At 48.2% G+C, this 17152-nt stretch overlaps 2 protein-coding genes across 4 annotated transcripts in view; one reads left to right on the top strand and one right to left on the bottom strand.

Moving 5' to 3' along the window:
- Positions 1-4399, bottom strand: part of LOC140190268 (transmembrane protein 143-like) — a 77988-nt gene extending 73589 nt beyond the window's left edge. For both annotated transcript variants that reach the window (XR_011883575.1, XM_072246848.1), the window contains exon 1: positions 4180-4399. The gene's annotated coding sequence lies outside the window, so the exon portion shown is untranslated. The remainder of the gene's footprint in view (positions 1-4179) is intronic.
- Positions 3998-16551, top strand: josd2 (Josephin domain containing 2). 2 transcript variants are annotated; one of them, XM_072246855.1, is made up of 4 exons: positions 3998-4353; positions 8236-8361; positions 13443-13637; positions 15383-16551. In XM_072246855.1, the coding sequence occupies exons 1-4, from the start codon at positions 4211-4213 to the stop codon at positions 15480-15482; spliced, it is 564 nt and encodes a 187-aa protein (XP_072102956.1). In that variant the 5' UTR covers positions 3998-4210; the 3' UTR covers positions 15483-16551. The 2 variants fall into 2 exon arrangements, with proteins under 2 accessions (XP_072102956.1, XP_072102957.1); XM_072246856.1 differs by lacking the exon at positions 8236-8361.
- The last annotated feature ends 601 nt before the right edge of the window (positions 16552-17152 follow it).

The following is a 17152-nucleotide window of genomic DNA, read 5'->3' as shown; positions in this document are numbered from 1 at the left end:
CCTTGTATGTGCTTTAGAGTCCCTGTGAATGTTCAAAGTACAGAGGGATATAGACCCCAACCCCTCACCATGATTCCATCCCCTTTGGAGTGACCATCCAGAAGACAAAATACAGGACTAATTAAACAGGATTAATGCCAGTGTGGAGGAACAGTATCCTCAATAGAATCCTCAAAGTTGCCGCGCAAGTTGATTGGGTTGTTCAGGTGTGTATTGGCCTTCATCACTTGAAGGATTGAGTTCAAGTACCATTAGGTAATGTTGCAGCTCTATACAACCCAAATGTGGAACATTTTGTGTTCAATTCTGATTGCCCTATTATAGGATGCGGAAGTTTTTAGACAGGGTGAAGATCTGACTGGATTAGAAAGAATACCTTATGAAGAAAGGTTGAGTGAGCTAGGGCATTCCTCACCCTGCCAGGGTGCTGAGAGAGGGAACATTTACAAAACTCTTACATGGATGATAGGAAGATGTTGGGTGATGGAGGAGGGAAGGTTTAGATTGATCTTAGCGTAGATTAGTAGGTCAGCACAGTAGCGTAGTGGTTAGCAAAATGCTTTACGGTACCAGTGACCCGAGTGTAATTCCCACCACTGTCTATAAGAGGTTTGTACCAAATCCCCATAACCGAGTGGGTTTTCTCCATCTGCACTGGTTTCCTCCTGCAGTCTAAAGAGATGCCAAGTTGCCCCATGGTTAAACCGGGGGTTGCTGGGTGGTGCGACTTGAAGGGCCAGGAGGGTCTATTCTGCGCTGTATCTCAATAAATAAATACTGTAAACAAACAAATACCATGGGCAAAATGCTGTGTGTTGGAATGTTTCCACGTTCTTTAGGGTTGGGAAAGATGTACTCCATGATGCATTGGCAGAGTTCACTGTTCTCTGCAGCTTCTTAGCTTCCCGTATTTTGAATTGCAGTCCCCGACAGTCAGGAAACTTACATCTGTTAAAGTGTTCAGTGACACGTCAGATTTTACATCACCAACATGTCATGAAATTTGTTGTTATGCAGCAGCAATACATTGCAATGCATAATAATAAAAACTATAAATTACACCGTCTACATTTTAAAAAGTTAAATACATGATGCAAAAAGAGAAACAAAAAAAGAAAAAAAGTGAGGTAGCGTTCGTGGGTTCGATGTCCATTCAGAAATCTGATGGCAGGGGTAAGAACCTGTTCCTGAATTAATTGTTGAGTGTGCATCTTTAGGCTCCTGGACGTCCTCCCTGATGGTAACAATGAGGAGAGGGCATGTCCTTGGTGATGGGGATCCTTAATAATGGATACCACCTTTTTAAGGCATCACTCCTTGAAGATGCCCTAGACGCCAGGGAGGCTATTGTCCACGATGGAGCTGACAGAGCTCGCAACTTTCTGCAGCTTATTTCAATGCTGTGCTATGCCTCCCTATACCAGACAGTGATGCAGCCAGTTAGAATGCTCTCCATTGTACATTTGCAGAAATTTGCAAAAGGTTTTGGTAACATACCAAGTCTCCTCAAATTCCTGATGAAATATAACCACTTTATATATAGCCTTTGTAGCTTATCGATATGCTGGGCCCAGGGTAGTTCCTCAGAGGTGATAACATTCAGGAACCTCCGAAGAAAGTAAAGACACTGGCACACCTCCTTTGTGATTACATCTAAGTGCTGAGCTCATGACAGGTCATCTGATGTGTTAATGCTCAGGAGTTTAAAACTGCTGGCTCCCTCAACCACAGTTCCCCCAATGTAGATTGGCACATGTTCATCCCCTTTTCATTTCCTGAAGTCAACAGTCAGCTCTGTGGTTTTAATGAGGTTGACAGAAAGGTTTTGGTTGTAGCACCACTGAAACAACTGTCATCTGTGCCCTACGTTGGGCACTCTGACAAATCTTTATAAATGTAATGTGGAGATCATTCTGACTGGTTGCATTACTGCCTGGTATGGAGGCTCCAAAGCATAGGATCGCAAGAGGCAATTCCAAAGTTTCATACGCTGACAGAGAGGTTCATCAGGAGTTTGAGGAGAGTCACTAAAGACTCTAGAGCAAATTTCTAGGGTTACCCATAGCCCTCTATTTTTCTGAGCTCCATGTACCCGTCCAGGAGTCTCTTAAAAGATCCTATCGTATCTGCCTCCACCACCGTTGCCGGCAGCCCATTCCACGCACTCACTACTCTCTGCGTTTTAAAAAAAAACAAACAAACTTACCCCTGATATCTCCTCTGTACCTACTTCCCAGCACCTTAAAACTGTGCCCTCTCGTGCTAGCCATTTCAGCCCCGGGAAAAAGCCTCTGACTATCCACACGATCAATGCCTCTCATCATCTTATACGAAGGCAAGCAATGGGAAAGAGTTGCACCATCTTTCAAGTGGACCAATTGACAACCAGCACAGCAGAAGCGGCTTCCAACCAACAAGTAAAGTAACCCTTCGCATTAAACTACCCCATCATTTCTTTTTTCCCTATTCTATTTATTTACATATGTAATTTACAGTAATGTTAAATTGGGAATCACAAATTTAGAGGCAGGAAAGTTGTTTCCACCAGTGGGTGAGAGTAGAACTAGGGGACACAGCCTCAAGATTTGGGGGAGTAGATTTAGGACGGAGATGAGGAGGACCTGCTTTCCAAGAGAGTGGTGAATCTGTGGAATTCTCTGCCCAATAAAGCAGTGGAAGGCTACCTCAGTAAATATATTTAAGACAAGTTTGGATAGATTTTTGCATAGTAGGGGAATTAAGGGTTATGGGGAAAAGGCAGGTAGGTGGAGATGAATCCAAGGCCAAATCAGCCATGATCTTATTGAATGGCAGAGCAGGCTCGATGGACCAGATGGCCGACTCCTGCTCCTATTTCTTATGTTCTTCAACAGATGTACTGTAGAGTGCATTCTAACCAGCTGTATCACCGACTGGTACGGGCTACGGGCTGTCGTGGAGTGGGAAGGCACTGCACAGAATTGCAATTGACAACTTTCTGCAGTCTACGCAGTCAACTCCATCATGGGCACTCGTCTCCGTAGTATCCAGGACATTTTCAAGGAGCGATGCCTCAAAAAGGCGGCATCCATCATTAAGAACCCCCATCACCCAGGACAAGCCCTCTTCTCATTGCTACCATCAGGGTGGAGGTACAGCTACCTGAAGGCACACACTCAACTATTCAGGAACAGCTTCTTCTCCTCCTCCATCAGATTTCTGAATGGACATTGAACCCATGAACACTAACTACTTTTTTGCATTACTTATTTACAGTAATTCAGGTTTTTCTCTATTATGTATTGCATTGTATTGCTTCTGCAAAGTTAACGTTTCACGACATATGCTATTGATATTAAACCTGATTCTGTTGTCATTTACTTTCAGTTTATTATTTATTTATTGAGATACAGAGCAGAATAGGCCTTACCAGCCCTTTGAGCTGCACTGCCCAGCAATCTCCCGATTTAACCCTGGCCTAATCTCTGAACAATTTATAATGACCAAATAAGCTACCAACCGGTATGTCTCTGGACCGTGGGAGGAAATCAGAGCACCTGGAAAAAAAACACGCGTTCTCAGGGATGGCGTACAGACTCCTTACAGGCAGCAATCAGTGGGAATTGAACGCAGTTCGCTGGTAGTATAAAGTGTTGTGCCAACCACTAAATTACCTGCCACCTCAATTATCTGGATTATGTACAATTTAAGGGTACATCAGTTTATGGTTTGTCATGTATTGTGCTGCTATTGTAGAAAGCTAATTTTCATGATATTTAGATCCTAATTTTTCGTTTGGAGGTATTCATGTATGGTTGAATGACAATTAAACGAACTAATGATAATAAACTCAAAGTCGCATTTGAAACTTCAATCTTGCTGCCGGCTCTTCTCCCACTACAACTGCGCAGTGCGGACAGCGGCCGTTCACTCTGCCAATGCGGTTGCGCTGTGGCTGCAGCTGGGCAACAATACACCGGCACCTCGGCAACAGCACTTGCGCAGTGCCGACGTCACATGGCAGACAGCCGGCACCCCAGCTAGTCCTCCTCGTTACAAGGTGGCTGTGCGGTGTGGGCGGGGGCCATTCACTGCCGCCGCCTGCCCCGTCCATACAGTGGGACTGCGATTTGGTGGCGGATTTACGGCAGGAAAGAAGGAAGAAACGACGAGGTGGGGCCGGGACACGAGCGTGTTTACCTGTCGTGAGGCGGGGGGAGGCCCGTCAGGGATGTCGGAGCCGCCGACTACGGCCCCGGCCCGGCCGCTCTATCACGAGCGCCAGCGTCTCGAACTGTGTGCCGCGCATGCGCTCAACAACCTGCTGCAACGCCGCGCCTTCGGCAAGGATGAGCTGGACCGTCTGTGCTACAGGTAACCTGGCAACCGGCCGCGAAAGTGATGGCGGTTAGTGGGGTAGGGTCGTGTGGGGAGGGGCCAATAAGAAGACGGTAGTAGGAGGAAAGTTTTTGGAAAGACCAATAGAAAGAGGGGACGTAGGGAAAGGGGCCAATGGGAAGGAGCGAATGGTGGCCAAAGGGAGGAGGGAAGAGGAAGGGGAGTACGGAAGGGGCGGGGAAAGGGGGAAGGACAGCCAATAGGAAGGGGAATAGGGTTAGAGCGGGCTAATAGGAGGGGGAAGGGGTAAGGGAGGCCAATGGGAGGGGAAAGGGGGTAGGGGAGGTCAATAGGAGGGGGAAGGGAGGCCAATGGGAGGAGAAAGGGGATAAGGAAGGCCAGTGGGAGGGGGAAGGGGGTAAAGGGAGGCCAATGGGAGGGGGAAGTGAGTAAGGGAGGCCAATGGGAGAGAAGGGAGGACCAATGGGAAGGGCAGACGGAAGGGGGAAGAGAAGGCTAATGGGAGGGGTTGGAGGGGGAGAGGAAGGCCAACGGGAGGGGGAGAAAGGGGAGCCAATGGAAGTTGGTAGAGGGGAGGATTGGAGGGGGGTAAGGAAAAACAATTGTAGGGAAGCCAATGGAAGTGTGAAAAGGTAAGGGGTAGCGATCGGAAGGGTGGATGAGGGGGTAAGGGAGGGCAGTGTGGGCTAATGGGAGGAAAAACTTTTAAAGGTTCATGACGCTCTACCGGAATAAATTCCTGCACATCTCACTTCTAAAGAGATGGCCCATTATTGTGAGGTTGTGCCCTCGGATCTGAGACATTCCTCCTGATGGAAACATCAGCTCCATGTCCGCTTGATCCAGACCTGTCAATATAACAATAAGTACTTTATTGATCCCGAGCAGAGAGTTATTTGTTACAGCAGCAACATTTAAAACAGACTTAGCAATAATAATAAATTATAAGTCTAATAATAATAACTAATAATAAAGTAGAGATTAATAATAATATGCACAAAATATATATATATATATATATATATTAGGTAGGTTTGAGCGACATCTCCCTCCTGAGTACAGGGCCAGGCCCGGAGACATCAAATGCTCCTCATATGTTAAGCCTTTCATTTCGGGATCATTCTTGTGAACCTCTTCCATAGCTACGAAGCCCAAAATTGTTCACAATCCTCCAGATGTGGTCTGACCAATGCCTTACAAAATCTCTGTATTATCTCTTGCTTCTATATTCTGGTCCTTGAACTGGATCCCCGTGGAACTCCACTAATCACAGATCTCCGGCTTGAATGAGTGAGTCCCTTCAACCACAACCCTCTGTCTTCTATGTGCAAGCTACTTCTGAATCCAAACAACCAATTTGATGCAGATCCTATACATCTTAATCTTATGGGTTAGCCTCCCATGAGAGACTTTGTCAATTGCCGTACAAAGATCCATGTAGACAATATCCGTTGCCATAAATCTCTCTCGTCCCCTTGTCAAAGAGCTCAATTGAGTTGGTAAGGCATGGCCTGACCCACAGAAAGCCAGGCTGGCAGTCCCAAATTTGACCATGGGTTTCCAAATGCTCATATATCCTATTCTGAATAATTTTCTCCAGCAATTTTCCTGCAACTGTTGAGTTTATTGTCATCTGCACAAGTACATGTATTCACAGGTGCAATGAAAAACTGAGTTGCAGCAGCATCTCAGGGCCATCATGGAAACCAGCTTCCCCTCTGTCCACTCTTGTGTATATTTCTCGGTAAAGCGGCCCACATACCTAAAGCCCTCATCCACCCCGGACATTCTCTCTTCTCCCCTCTTCCCATTGGGCAAATGATATAAATGCACGTATCACCAAGTTCAAGGACAGCTTTTACCCAGCTGTTATTGAACTATTAAATGGTTCCCTACTTTGATAAAATGGACTCTTGACTTCACAATCTATCTCGTTGTAAACCTTCCACCTTATTGATTACTTGCAGTGCGCTTTCTCTGTTACACTTTATTCTGCATTCTGTTATTGTTTTGCTATGTTCTACGTCAATTCCCTGTGTAATGATCTGATCTGTATAAACAGAGTCCAAGATGAGCCTTTCGCTGTATCTCAGTACCTGAGAGAATAAATCAATTCCAATATTCTACGGTTGTACTGTGAAGAGCATTCTTACTAGTTGCGTCAACGCCTGGTATGGAGGGGGTCGCTGCACAGGATCGGAAGAAGCTTCAGAGGGTTGTAAACTCAGCCAGCTCCATCATGGGCACTAGCCTCCCCAGTATCCAGGACACCTTCCAAGAGGCGATGCCTCAAAAAGGCGGCATTCATCATGAACAACCCCCTTCACCCAGGACATGCCCTCTTCTCACTGCCACCATCAAGATGGAAGTACAGGAGTCTGAGGACACACACTCAACATTTCAGTAACAGCTTCTTCCCCTCCGCCATCAGATTTCTGAATGGACAATGAACACAATCTCAGTATTATTTTTCCTCTCTTTTTTGCAGTACTTATTTTTTATATATACTTACTGTAATTTATAGTTTTTATTATTAAGTATTATAATAATAATAATGCAGCAAAACAAAAAAATTCATGGCATACGTCAAATTCTGAAAATTCAAAGTTCGAAGTAAAAATTATTATCAAGATCATCATAGGCAGCTCTGAGATTCTGATTCAATACTAATAATAAATATAGCATCATAAAGCAGAAGCAACATTCACAAGAAAAGCATAAATTAAACATACCGTAAGTTTTTACAGGAGAAAACAATTAGAACGATAAAGTAAACACGAGGAATTCTGCAGACGCTGGAAATTCAAGCAACACACATCAAAATTGCTGGTGAACACAGCAGGCCAGGCAGCATCTCTAGGAAGAGGTACAGTCGACGTTTCAGTCCGAGACCCTTCGTCAGGACTAACTGAAGGAAGAGCTAGTGAGAGCTTTGAAAGTGGGAGGGGGAGGGGGAGGGGGAGGGGGAGGGGGAGATCCAAAATGATAGGAGAAGACAGGAGAGGGAGGGATGGAGCCAAGAGCTGGACAGGTGATTGGCAAAAGGAATATGAGAGGATCAGGGGACAGGAGGCCCAGGGAGAAGGAAAAGGGGGAGGGGGGAAAAACCCAGAGGATGGGCAAAGGGTATAGTCAGAGGGACAGAGGGAGAAAAAGGAGAGAGAGAGAAAGAATGTGTGTATATAAATAAATAATGGATGGGGTACGGGAGGGGGGAGGCGGGGCATTAGCAGAAGTTAGAGAAGTCAATGTTCATGCCATCAGGTTGGAGGTTACCCAGACGGAATATAAGGTGTTGTTCCTCCAACCTGAGTGTGGCTTCATCTTTACAGTAGAGGAGGCCGTGAATAGACATATAGACATAACAATAAAGTATCCATTTCAGTGGAGGTTGTTCACTGTGGTCATACTGTTGCTAAATTGTGGGGTTAGAGTTTTGCCAGTTGGTTCAAGAGACTGATGGTTGAAGGGAAGTAGCTGTTCCTGAACCTGGTGTGGGTCTTCAGGCTTCTGTACCTCATTCCTGAAGGTAGCTGTGAGAAGATGGTATGGCCCCAACGGTGGCAATCTTTGATGGTGGATGTGTGGATGTGTCAGCTTTTGTCGTCTTGAGGCAACGCCTCCTGCGGATACTACTGATGCTGGAAATGGATGTGCCCATGATGTATTTGGCTGAGTTCACCAATCCCTGTAACTTCTTGTGATCCGGTGCATTCGAATTGCCCTACCAGACTGTGATGCATCCAGTCAGGATACTTTCGACAGAATATCATTAACCTCCTAAGAAAGTGGAGATACTGGCATGCCTTCCTTGAGATTGCATCCATGTACTGGGTCCCACCTCTAAAGAATTTGAAGAGATTTGTCAGACAAGATCTGGTCTCTCCACCCTTACAGGCTGTCCCCGGACGCTATGCTCAACCCCCACCGCAGCATGCTGGGTACCGGCAACTATGACGTCAACGTGCTGATGGCAGCTCTCCTGTCTGAGGGGCTGGCAGCTATCTGGTGGGACAAACGCAGGTACTCCTCCTCCCCTCGACTCCTATCTTCCTTGCCGCACGTGTCAGTCCCCAAAAGATCTGGGAGGCTGGATGCAGAGATGGGGCAGGGGAGGATGTGGGATGTGGGTCACGTGCAATGATGAGGTGGTGCGCTTGCGGATCGGAGGGAGTACTTGATAAGATGAGGGGCGTACGTGGAGATGAAGGCATGAAGGCAGAGCTGATGGTGCACGTGGCACGTAAGCTGAGACTGTGCATAGTTTAACAGTACAGGACAGGATGTTTTGCCAAACTAGTTAAGCTAGTAAGTAAATGGCCTAACTAGACTAATCCCTTCTTCCTACATGATGTCCATTGACTTCCATTCCCTGCTCATCCATATGTCCATCTTAACAGCCTCTTGAATCATATCTGCTTCCTCCAGCGCCCCTGGCAGCGCATTCCCAGCACTCACCACTCTGTGTTTTTGAAAAAAATACTTTCCCAGCACAAACAACAGGAATTCTGCAGATGCTGGAAATTCAAGCAACACACATCAAAGTTGCTGGTGAGCGCAGCAGGCCAAGCAGCATCTGTAGGAAGAGGTGTAGTCGACGTTTCAGGCCGAGACCCTTCGTCAGGACTAACTGAAGGAAGAGTGAGTAAGGGATTTGAAAGTTGGAGGGGGAGGGGGAGATCCAAAATGATAGGAGAAGACAGGAGGGGGAGGGATAGAGCCAAGAGCTGGACAGGTGATAGGCAAAAGGGGATACGAGAAGATCATGGGACAGGAGGTCTGGGAAGAAAGACGGGGGGGGGGGGCACCCAGAGGATGGGCAAGAGGTATATTCAGAGGGACAGAGGGAGAAAAAGGAGAGTGAGAGAAAGAATGTGTGCATAAAAATAAGTAACAGATGGGGTACGAGGGGTAGGTGGGGCCTAGCGGAAGTTAGAGAAGTCGATGTTCATGCCATCAGGTTGGAGGCTACCCAGACGGAATATAAGGTGTTGTTCCTCCAACCTGAGTGTGGCTTCATCTTTACAGTAGAGTTCCCCCCCCCCCCCCATCTTTCTTCCCGGACCTCCTGTCCCATGATCCTCCCGTATCCCCTTTTGCCTATCACCTGTCCAGCTCTTGGCTCTATCCCTCCCCCTCTTGTCTTCTCCTATCATTTTGGATCTCCCCCTCCCCCTCCAACTTTCAAATCCCTTACTCACTCTTCCTTCAGTTAGTCCTGACGAAGGGTCTCGGCCTGAAACGTCGACTGCACCTCTTCCTACAGATGCTTCTTTCCCAGCACATCCCCTTTGACCTTTCCCCCTTCACCTTAAATGCAAGACCCTGATCGTCTTAAAGATGCTGACTGTCTACTCTTATCCTGTGACCCCTCTTCTTGTGAGACGGGCAAGGCTCACTGTCCATTCTTTCCCCCCTCCGTGATGACTCTTCCCACATCTCATCGATGTGCTGGTCCAGATAAATCACGACTGGATTGGTGCTGGCACACACCGCTGGTACTACCCTACCAAGAATGCAGGCTCTTGCCCCCTCTCCCCACCACCAACCTGTAACTCTGCCCCCTCCCATTGCCTCCCTGTCCACAGCAGGAGGTCCACCAGGATTCTGCCGAGATTAGAGGGCATTAGTCATAGCCTTAAAAAAGTACAGCTCAGAAACAGGTCCTTTGGCCTATCTAGTCCATGCCAACCCATATCCCTACCAGCCATGTACCTATCCAAACTTCTGTTAAATGTTGAAATTGAGCTTGCATGCACCGCTTGTGCTGGCAGCTCATGCCACACTCTGACGCCCTCAGGTTCTCCTTAAACTTTTCACCTTCCACCCTCAATCCATAACCTCTAGTTGTAGTCACACCCAACCTCAGTGGAAAAAGCCTGCGTAAATTTATGCTATCTATACCCCTCATAATTTTGTATACTTGTATCAAATCTCCCTTCAATCTTAAATGTTCCAAGGAATAAAGTCCTAACCTATCCAATCTTACCTTATAAGGAGAGGTTGAACAAATTTGTTTTGTTTTCTTTGGAGCAGAGGAGACTGAGGGGAAACCTGACAAGAGTTTTATAAGATTATGAGAGGTGTAGATATTGTAGACAATGGTCCCAACATATCCACTCTCTCCTGAACAGTCCCAGCCTATCAACTCTCTTCTTGTAAATCAAGCCCTCCAGAGAAACACATACAAGAACAAGAGGAACTCAGCAGGTCAGGCAGCATCTTTGGAAAAGAACAAACAGTCGATTTTTCGAGTTGAGACTCTGGAATTGAAGGGTTAAGAGTCCAGAATAAGAAAGTGGGAGGGGAATGAGCACAACCTGGCAGGTGATGGCTAAGACCAGGTGAGGGGGATGAAGTGAGAAGCTGGGAGGTGATAGATGGAAAAGATAAAGGGCTGAAGAAGGAATCTGATAGGAGAGGAGAGTGGCCCATGGGAGAAAGGGAAGAGGAGGGGCACCAGGGGAACGTGAAAGGCAAATGAGAAGAGGAGAAAAGGTAAGAAGGGAGCCAGAATGGGGAATGGGAGAAAAGAGAAGCAGGAGGGGGAAGAATTACTGGAAAATAGAGAAATTGATGTTCTTACTGTCAGGTTGAAGGCTACCTAGATGGAATATGAGGTGTTGCCTCATCGCGGTAGTAGAGGAGGCTATGGACCGACATGTCACAATTGGAATGGGGATTGGAATTAAAACAGTTGGCCACTTGGAAGTCCTGCTTGTTGAGGATGGAGCAAAGGTACTTGACAAAGCGGTCCGCAATCTACGGTATGTTGAGTCTCACCAATATAGAGGAGACAGCACAGGGAGTGCTGGACCTCCAGTTTCAGGAACACCCTCATGAATCTGAAGATCAGAATGAGCTGTCAACCCAAGAAGTGCTCGATTTCAATGGTTAAGAGAAGTTTGGATAGGTATATGAATGTAGAGGTATGGAGGGCTATGGTCCTGGTGGAGGTGTCTGGAAGTAGGTAGTTTAAATGGTTCAGCACTGACTAGATGGGCCAAAGGGTTCCTGTGCTGTACTTTTCTATGATTCTAAAATCTATTTTGCACCCTTTCCAGCTTAATCTGGTCTTTCCCACAGAACTATACGCAATATGCCTAATGTGGTCCCTTCTGTTTTATAAGGTGCTGGTTAGACCGCATCTGGATTATTGCACTCAGTTCTGGTCACTTCCATCACAGGGAGGAGGTGGAGAATTTGGCGAGGGTACAGAAGGGGTTCGCTGGGATGCCGCCTGGATTTGAGAGCATGTACCTCCTGCTTCGACTTCTCTCTTCTCCATAAGGAGAGGTCAGACAAACTTGGGTTGTTTTCTCTGGAGCAGCAGAGGCTGGGGGGAGACCTGATAGAGGTTCATAAAATTACGAGAGGCGTTGACAGAGTAGATAACTAGTATCTTTTTCTCCAGGGTGGAAATGTTGAATACTAGAGGCCAAGTTTTTTTTACACAGTGGGTGGTGGGTATCTGGAATGCCCTGCATTGATGGTAGAGGCAGATACAAAAGCAGCATGCAACAGGCACGTGATTGCGCAGGGAATGGAAGGAGGTTGAGGGATTAGATTAATTTGACCTCGTGAGTGGTCGGGTGTAGACAATCAGGAGGAGCATAGATTGAACAGTCTATAGTCATAGTCATACTTTATTGATCCCGGGGGAAATTGGTTTTCGTTACAGTTGCACCACAAATAATTAAATAGTAATTTGTAAATTATCCTATTTTCCAGGGTTGGGGAATCAAGAACTAGAGGACACAGGTTTAGCATGAGAGGGCAGAGATTTAATATAAGAACTGAGAGACAACTTGCTTTTTAACATAAAGGGTGGTGCTTATTTTCGACAAGCTATCAGAGGAAGTGATTGAGGCAGGTACGCTAACAGCATTTAAGAGAAACTTGGACAGAAACAAGTGTAGGAAAGAGACAGAAGAATATGGGGCAAAGGAGACAAACTTAGATGGAGGTATTGGATGGCAGGGATGAATTTGGCTGAAGGGCCAGTTTCCATTCTTTGTGACTCTGTCTAGATATGATGGGCAAAAGGACCTTGTCCTGTGCTGCCCTACAATGTGAGCTGCCAACAGCTCCTGTTAGCCATCATGTGCCCTTCTCTGCACTTCCTGCTCCCCTGTACTAATCTTCTCTCTCTCCTTCTCCCTCCCTCCCACCTCTGCTCCCTTCCCCCTCTTCCCCATCTCTCCCCTTATCACCCCTCTACCATTCATCCCCATCTCTCCATCCTCACCCTCTCACCCCTCTCTACTATCCCTCTTGACTAAAACACCCTTTGACCAAAACACCGCTCTCTCCCAACCACCCCTCTCTCAACCACCTTCCTCCCTCCCACTCTCTACACCACCCCTCTCTCTCCCCCTCCCTCTCTCTCCTCTCCCTCCTCCACCCTTCCCCCACCCCTCTTGCCCCTCCCCCACCACTCTCCCCACTTATCACTCACTCTCCACCCACCCTCTCCCCACCACCCACTCTCTCCCCACCACCCACTCTCTCTCCACCACCCACTCTCTCTCCACCACCCACTCTCTCCACCACCCACTCTCTCCACCACCCACTCTCTCCCCACCACCCTCTCCCCACCACCCACTCTCTCTCCACCCACTCTCTCCCCACCACCCTCTTTCTCTCCACCCATCCGCTCCCCACCACCCACTCTCTCTCCACCCACGCGCTCCCCACCACCCACTCTCTCTCCACCCACTCTCTCTCCACCCACCCACTCCCCACCACCCTCTCCCCACCACCCTCTCCCCACCACCCTCTCCGCCCACCATCCACTCTCACCTTCCCCTCTCTCACCTTCCCCTCTCTCACCCCTTCTCTCTCACCCCTTCTCTCTCCTCCCCCCTCTCTCCTCTCTCTCTCTCCCCCTCCCCTCCCCTCCCCCTTTCATCCCCTCTCTCCCCCTCCCTTCCCATCTTTTCTCGATCTTACCTCTTTCTTCCTGCTCTCCTACCTTCCCCCCACCACCCTATTTACCCTCTCCCCTTTTCTTGTCTCTCTCCTGCTTCTCTCTGCTTCTATCCCTCCTTCCTCTCTCCTCCTCCTCCTCTCTCCTCTCTGTACTTCCTCCACCCCCACCCCAGGTCCCTGGGCAGTCTGGATCTCAGCCGGGTCCTGGGCTTCATCCTTAACATCCCGTCCAATGTGTCTCTGGGCCCAGTGACTCTGCCCATCCGCCGCCAGCATTGGGTGGCTGTTCGGCCCGTCCATGGGTCCTACTACAACCTCGACTCCAAGCTCAAAGCCCCCGCTGCTATCGGCTCTGAGGCTGAGCTCAGGTGAGTGGGGTGGTGGGGTTTGGGATGGGAAAGTTGGGGGAGGGGGGTAGATGAGGGTTGACATGGAGGTGGTGGCCTGTGCAGCCTACCCTCCAGCCCCTTTTGTTTACGTCCCTTCCCTATCTCTGTAATCCCTGTATTCTCAGTCCATTCTGTTCAAACCCCCTTCCTTCTGTAACCCCTACACTCCCCATCCTCTTGCTCAAATCCCTCTCTCGCTCCGTTCCTCTCTGTAACCCCTTACATTCCCAGTCTCCCAGTTCAAAACCCTCCTTTGCCCCCTCCCTGTCCCTGTAACCTCTATACTCCCCATCCTCCTGTTCAAACCCTTCTCTCGCTCCTTCCCTATTTCTGTAAACTCTACACTCCCCAAACTCCTGATCAAACCTCTCCCTCGCCCCCCCATCTATCTTTGTAACCCCTACTCTCTCTGTCCTGCTATTCAAATCTCTGTTACCCCACATTCTCATGCCTTCTGTTCAAACCCCTCCCTCGTCCCTCCCTATCTGTGTAACCTACACTCCCCGTCACCCCGTTCAAAACCCTCCCTAGCCCACCCATTTATCTCTGCAATCCCTACACTCTCCATTCTCCTGTTCAACCCTTCCCCAGCCCTCCCTATCTCTGTAACTTTTACACTCCCTATCCTCCTATTCAAACCCCTCCCTCATCCCTTCCCTGTATCTGTTAACCCCCACACTCCCTATCCTCCTGTTCAAGCCCCTGCCTATCTTTATAACCCCCTACACTCCCCATCCTCCTGTTCAAACCCCTCCTTATCTCTTTTAACCCCTACACTCCCCATCCTCCTGATCAAACCCCTCCCTCGCCTCCTTCTTATCTCTGTAACCCCTACACTCCCCATCCTCCTGTTCAAACCCCTCCTTATCTCTTTTAACCCCTACAGTCCCCATCCTCCTGTTCAAACCCCTCCTTATCTCTTTTAACCCCTACAGTCCCCATCCTCCTGTTCAAACCCCTCCTTATCTCTTTTAACCCCTACAGTCCCCATCCTCCTGTTCAAACCCCTGCCTATCCCTGTAACCCCCTACACTCCCCATCCTTCTGACCAAACCCTCCTCCTTCTTATCTCTGTAACCCCTACACTCCCCATCCTCCTGTTCAAACCCCTCCTTCACCTCCTCCCTATCTCTGTAGTCCGTAGACTCCCCATTCTCCTGTTCAAACCCCTCCTTCGCCTCCTCCCTATCTCTGTAGTCCGTAGACTCCCCATTCTCCTGTTCAAACCCCTCCTTCACCTCCTCCCTATCTCCGTAGTCCGTGCACTTCCCACTCTCCTGTTCAAACCCCTCCTTCGCCTCCTCCCTATCTCCGTAGTCTGTGTACTTCCCATTCTCCTGTTCAAACCCCTCCTTCGCCTCCTCCCTATCTCCGTAGTCCGTGCACTTCCCATTCTCCTGTTCAAACACCTCTCTTGCCCTTCTCCCTATCATTGAAACCCTTACACTTCCCATCCTCCGGTTCAAACCCCTCCTTCGCCTCCTTCCTGTCTCTGTAGCCCCTACATTCACCATCCTCCAGTTCAAACCCCTCTCCCTAACTCTGTAACCTCTATATTCCCATTGATCCTGTTCAAAACCCTCCCTGACCCTCTCCCACCACTACCCCTTTGCTTATGGTCACATGCTTCTTTGTGTGGTTTAGCCCAACGGTTCTGTGCATTTCTGTAGTGTGAAGCTACCGTCTTGAGAACTGATGCTGGTTTGGCTGTTTTGTGCCGACAGGAAGTTCCTGACAGATCAGATTGCCCAGGACTCCTGTGAGCTACTGCTGGTGGTGGAGAGGGCAGTGGAGGAAGACGGCAGCTGGCTTTCCCCTCTCTGAAGGCCCGGAAGGCCAGATGGGGCATTGGATGGAGAGAGGGGCCAGGGAGTGGAGAGTAATAGAGGAGAGAGGGGAGACACAGTGAGGGGGGAGAGAGAGTGAAAGAGAAAGGGAGAGAGAAAGAAAGAATGGGGGCGGGGTGGGGAGATGGTGTGAGGGATAGAAAGGGAGAGATGGGGGAGACAGGCAGGGGAAGAGTGGGTGTAGAGAGAACCTTGCTTTCCCACCTCTTAACATGTGGATGGCAGTTTGGACATCAGATACAGAGAGAAGGGGGAAAAAGGAGGGGAAGCAGAGAGAGAGAGGGGAAGAGAGATGTAGATAAGAGTAGTTGAATGTGTACATAGAAACTTTACCTCACATCTCTGATTATCAAAAGATTAAGACACCAGATGGAGGGAGCAGAGGAGAAGGGTGGCGAGGGGAGGGGAGGGTAGAGAAGAGAATGGAGAGAGAAAACATTTGGGAAGGGAAAGAGAACAGGAGGGGTGGCTTAGGGAAAGGATTTGAGAGAGGTATGGGATAGATGGTGGGAGTGTTGTGTTCGAAGAGATAGATGGAGAGGGGAAAGGAGGAGGTTGGGAGGAGACCATCCTTTGTCCAGTCTGCACTTTAACCTTCCTCCCAGTTGTTGGAAAGCATGTGCCTCACCAGATCTGTTGGGCAGTTCGCAGTGGTAAGCCAGCATCTGGAAGAACCTGGCTGTCGGCAGGAATCCTGCTGAATTGGAGGGTGCTGAAGGAAATCCAGTCCTCCCTCCCTCCTTCACCCAGCCCCCCCAGAGCAAGGAGAGTGTGGGATCCTCTCCCCCTGCACCTCCTTACAGTAGTGGTGGTAATGAGATGGTGGGGGGAGATGTGGCTTGATTGTCACTCTGAATTTGCATGGAATGTAAATATGCAACCTCCATCATTCGATTCACTTGGAATATGTTGATTGCCCTACATATGCATACACACACATTAAAAAAAATATAATCAATATATCTCTCTCTGTCTCTCTCTCTCTCTCTCTCTCTCTCTCTCTCTCTCTCTCTCACACACACACACACACACACACACACACACACTCTCACACATGTTTTTCTCTCTGACATAAACTTTCACGCAATCTCTGTCTCTCCCTTTTGTATACATATATGCACACAAAGAGACACTCATTTGCACACCTTATGAATATGAGTATGCAATCTCCCACCCCAGCCACCCACTCCCCCATCCATCCTCATTGCAGCACTGAATAAATCTGCCCAATTCTTTAAATTAAGTTTTGTTTCTGCTGCAATCTGGTGGCTGATAAACTGACTTTCCTAGGCACCAGTCCATACCACAAACTGAATATACTTTGAATATGCAAATTCTCAGGGGCTGTGCATAGAACTTGTATATATTTCTCCACGCTAACGTGCCGTGGTTGTGATATTAATGTTCCAAATATGCAGTTTCTGCCTGCTTGTATTTTTTTGAAAATGCAGATTTTCCTGTCTTCTATATGATTTGAAATAAAAGGTTTTCTTGTGTGCGAGTCCAGTATGGGAATTATTGGAGCTTGTATTTCTAAGTTAGGTTCAAAATGATAAAATATACCCATGTTGTAAAAGTCAATCTCCAAGAGGACCATAAGCTTGTCATAGGGTTTGGAGGGTTGTGTGCCTCAGTGACCCAGAGAAC

This window comes from Mobula birostris, chromosome 29 (assembly GCF_030028105.1).
Source record: "Mobula birostris isolate sMobBir1 chromosome 29, sMobBir1.hap1, whole genome shotgun sequence".
In the NCBI taxonomy this organism is placed as follows: domain Eukaryota; kingdom Metazoa; phylum Chordata; class Chondrichthyes; order Myliobatiformes; family Myliobatidae; genus Mobula; species Mobula birostris.
This window is presented reverse-complemented; position numbering and strand designations above follow the sequence as displayed.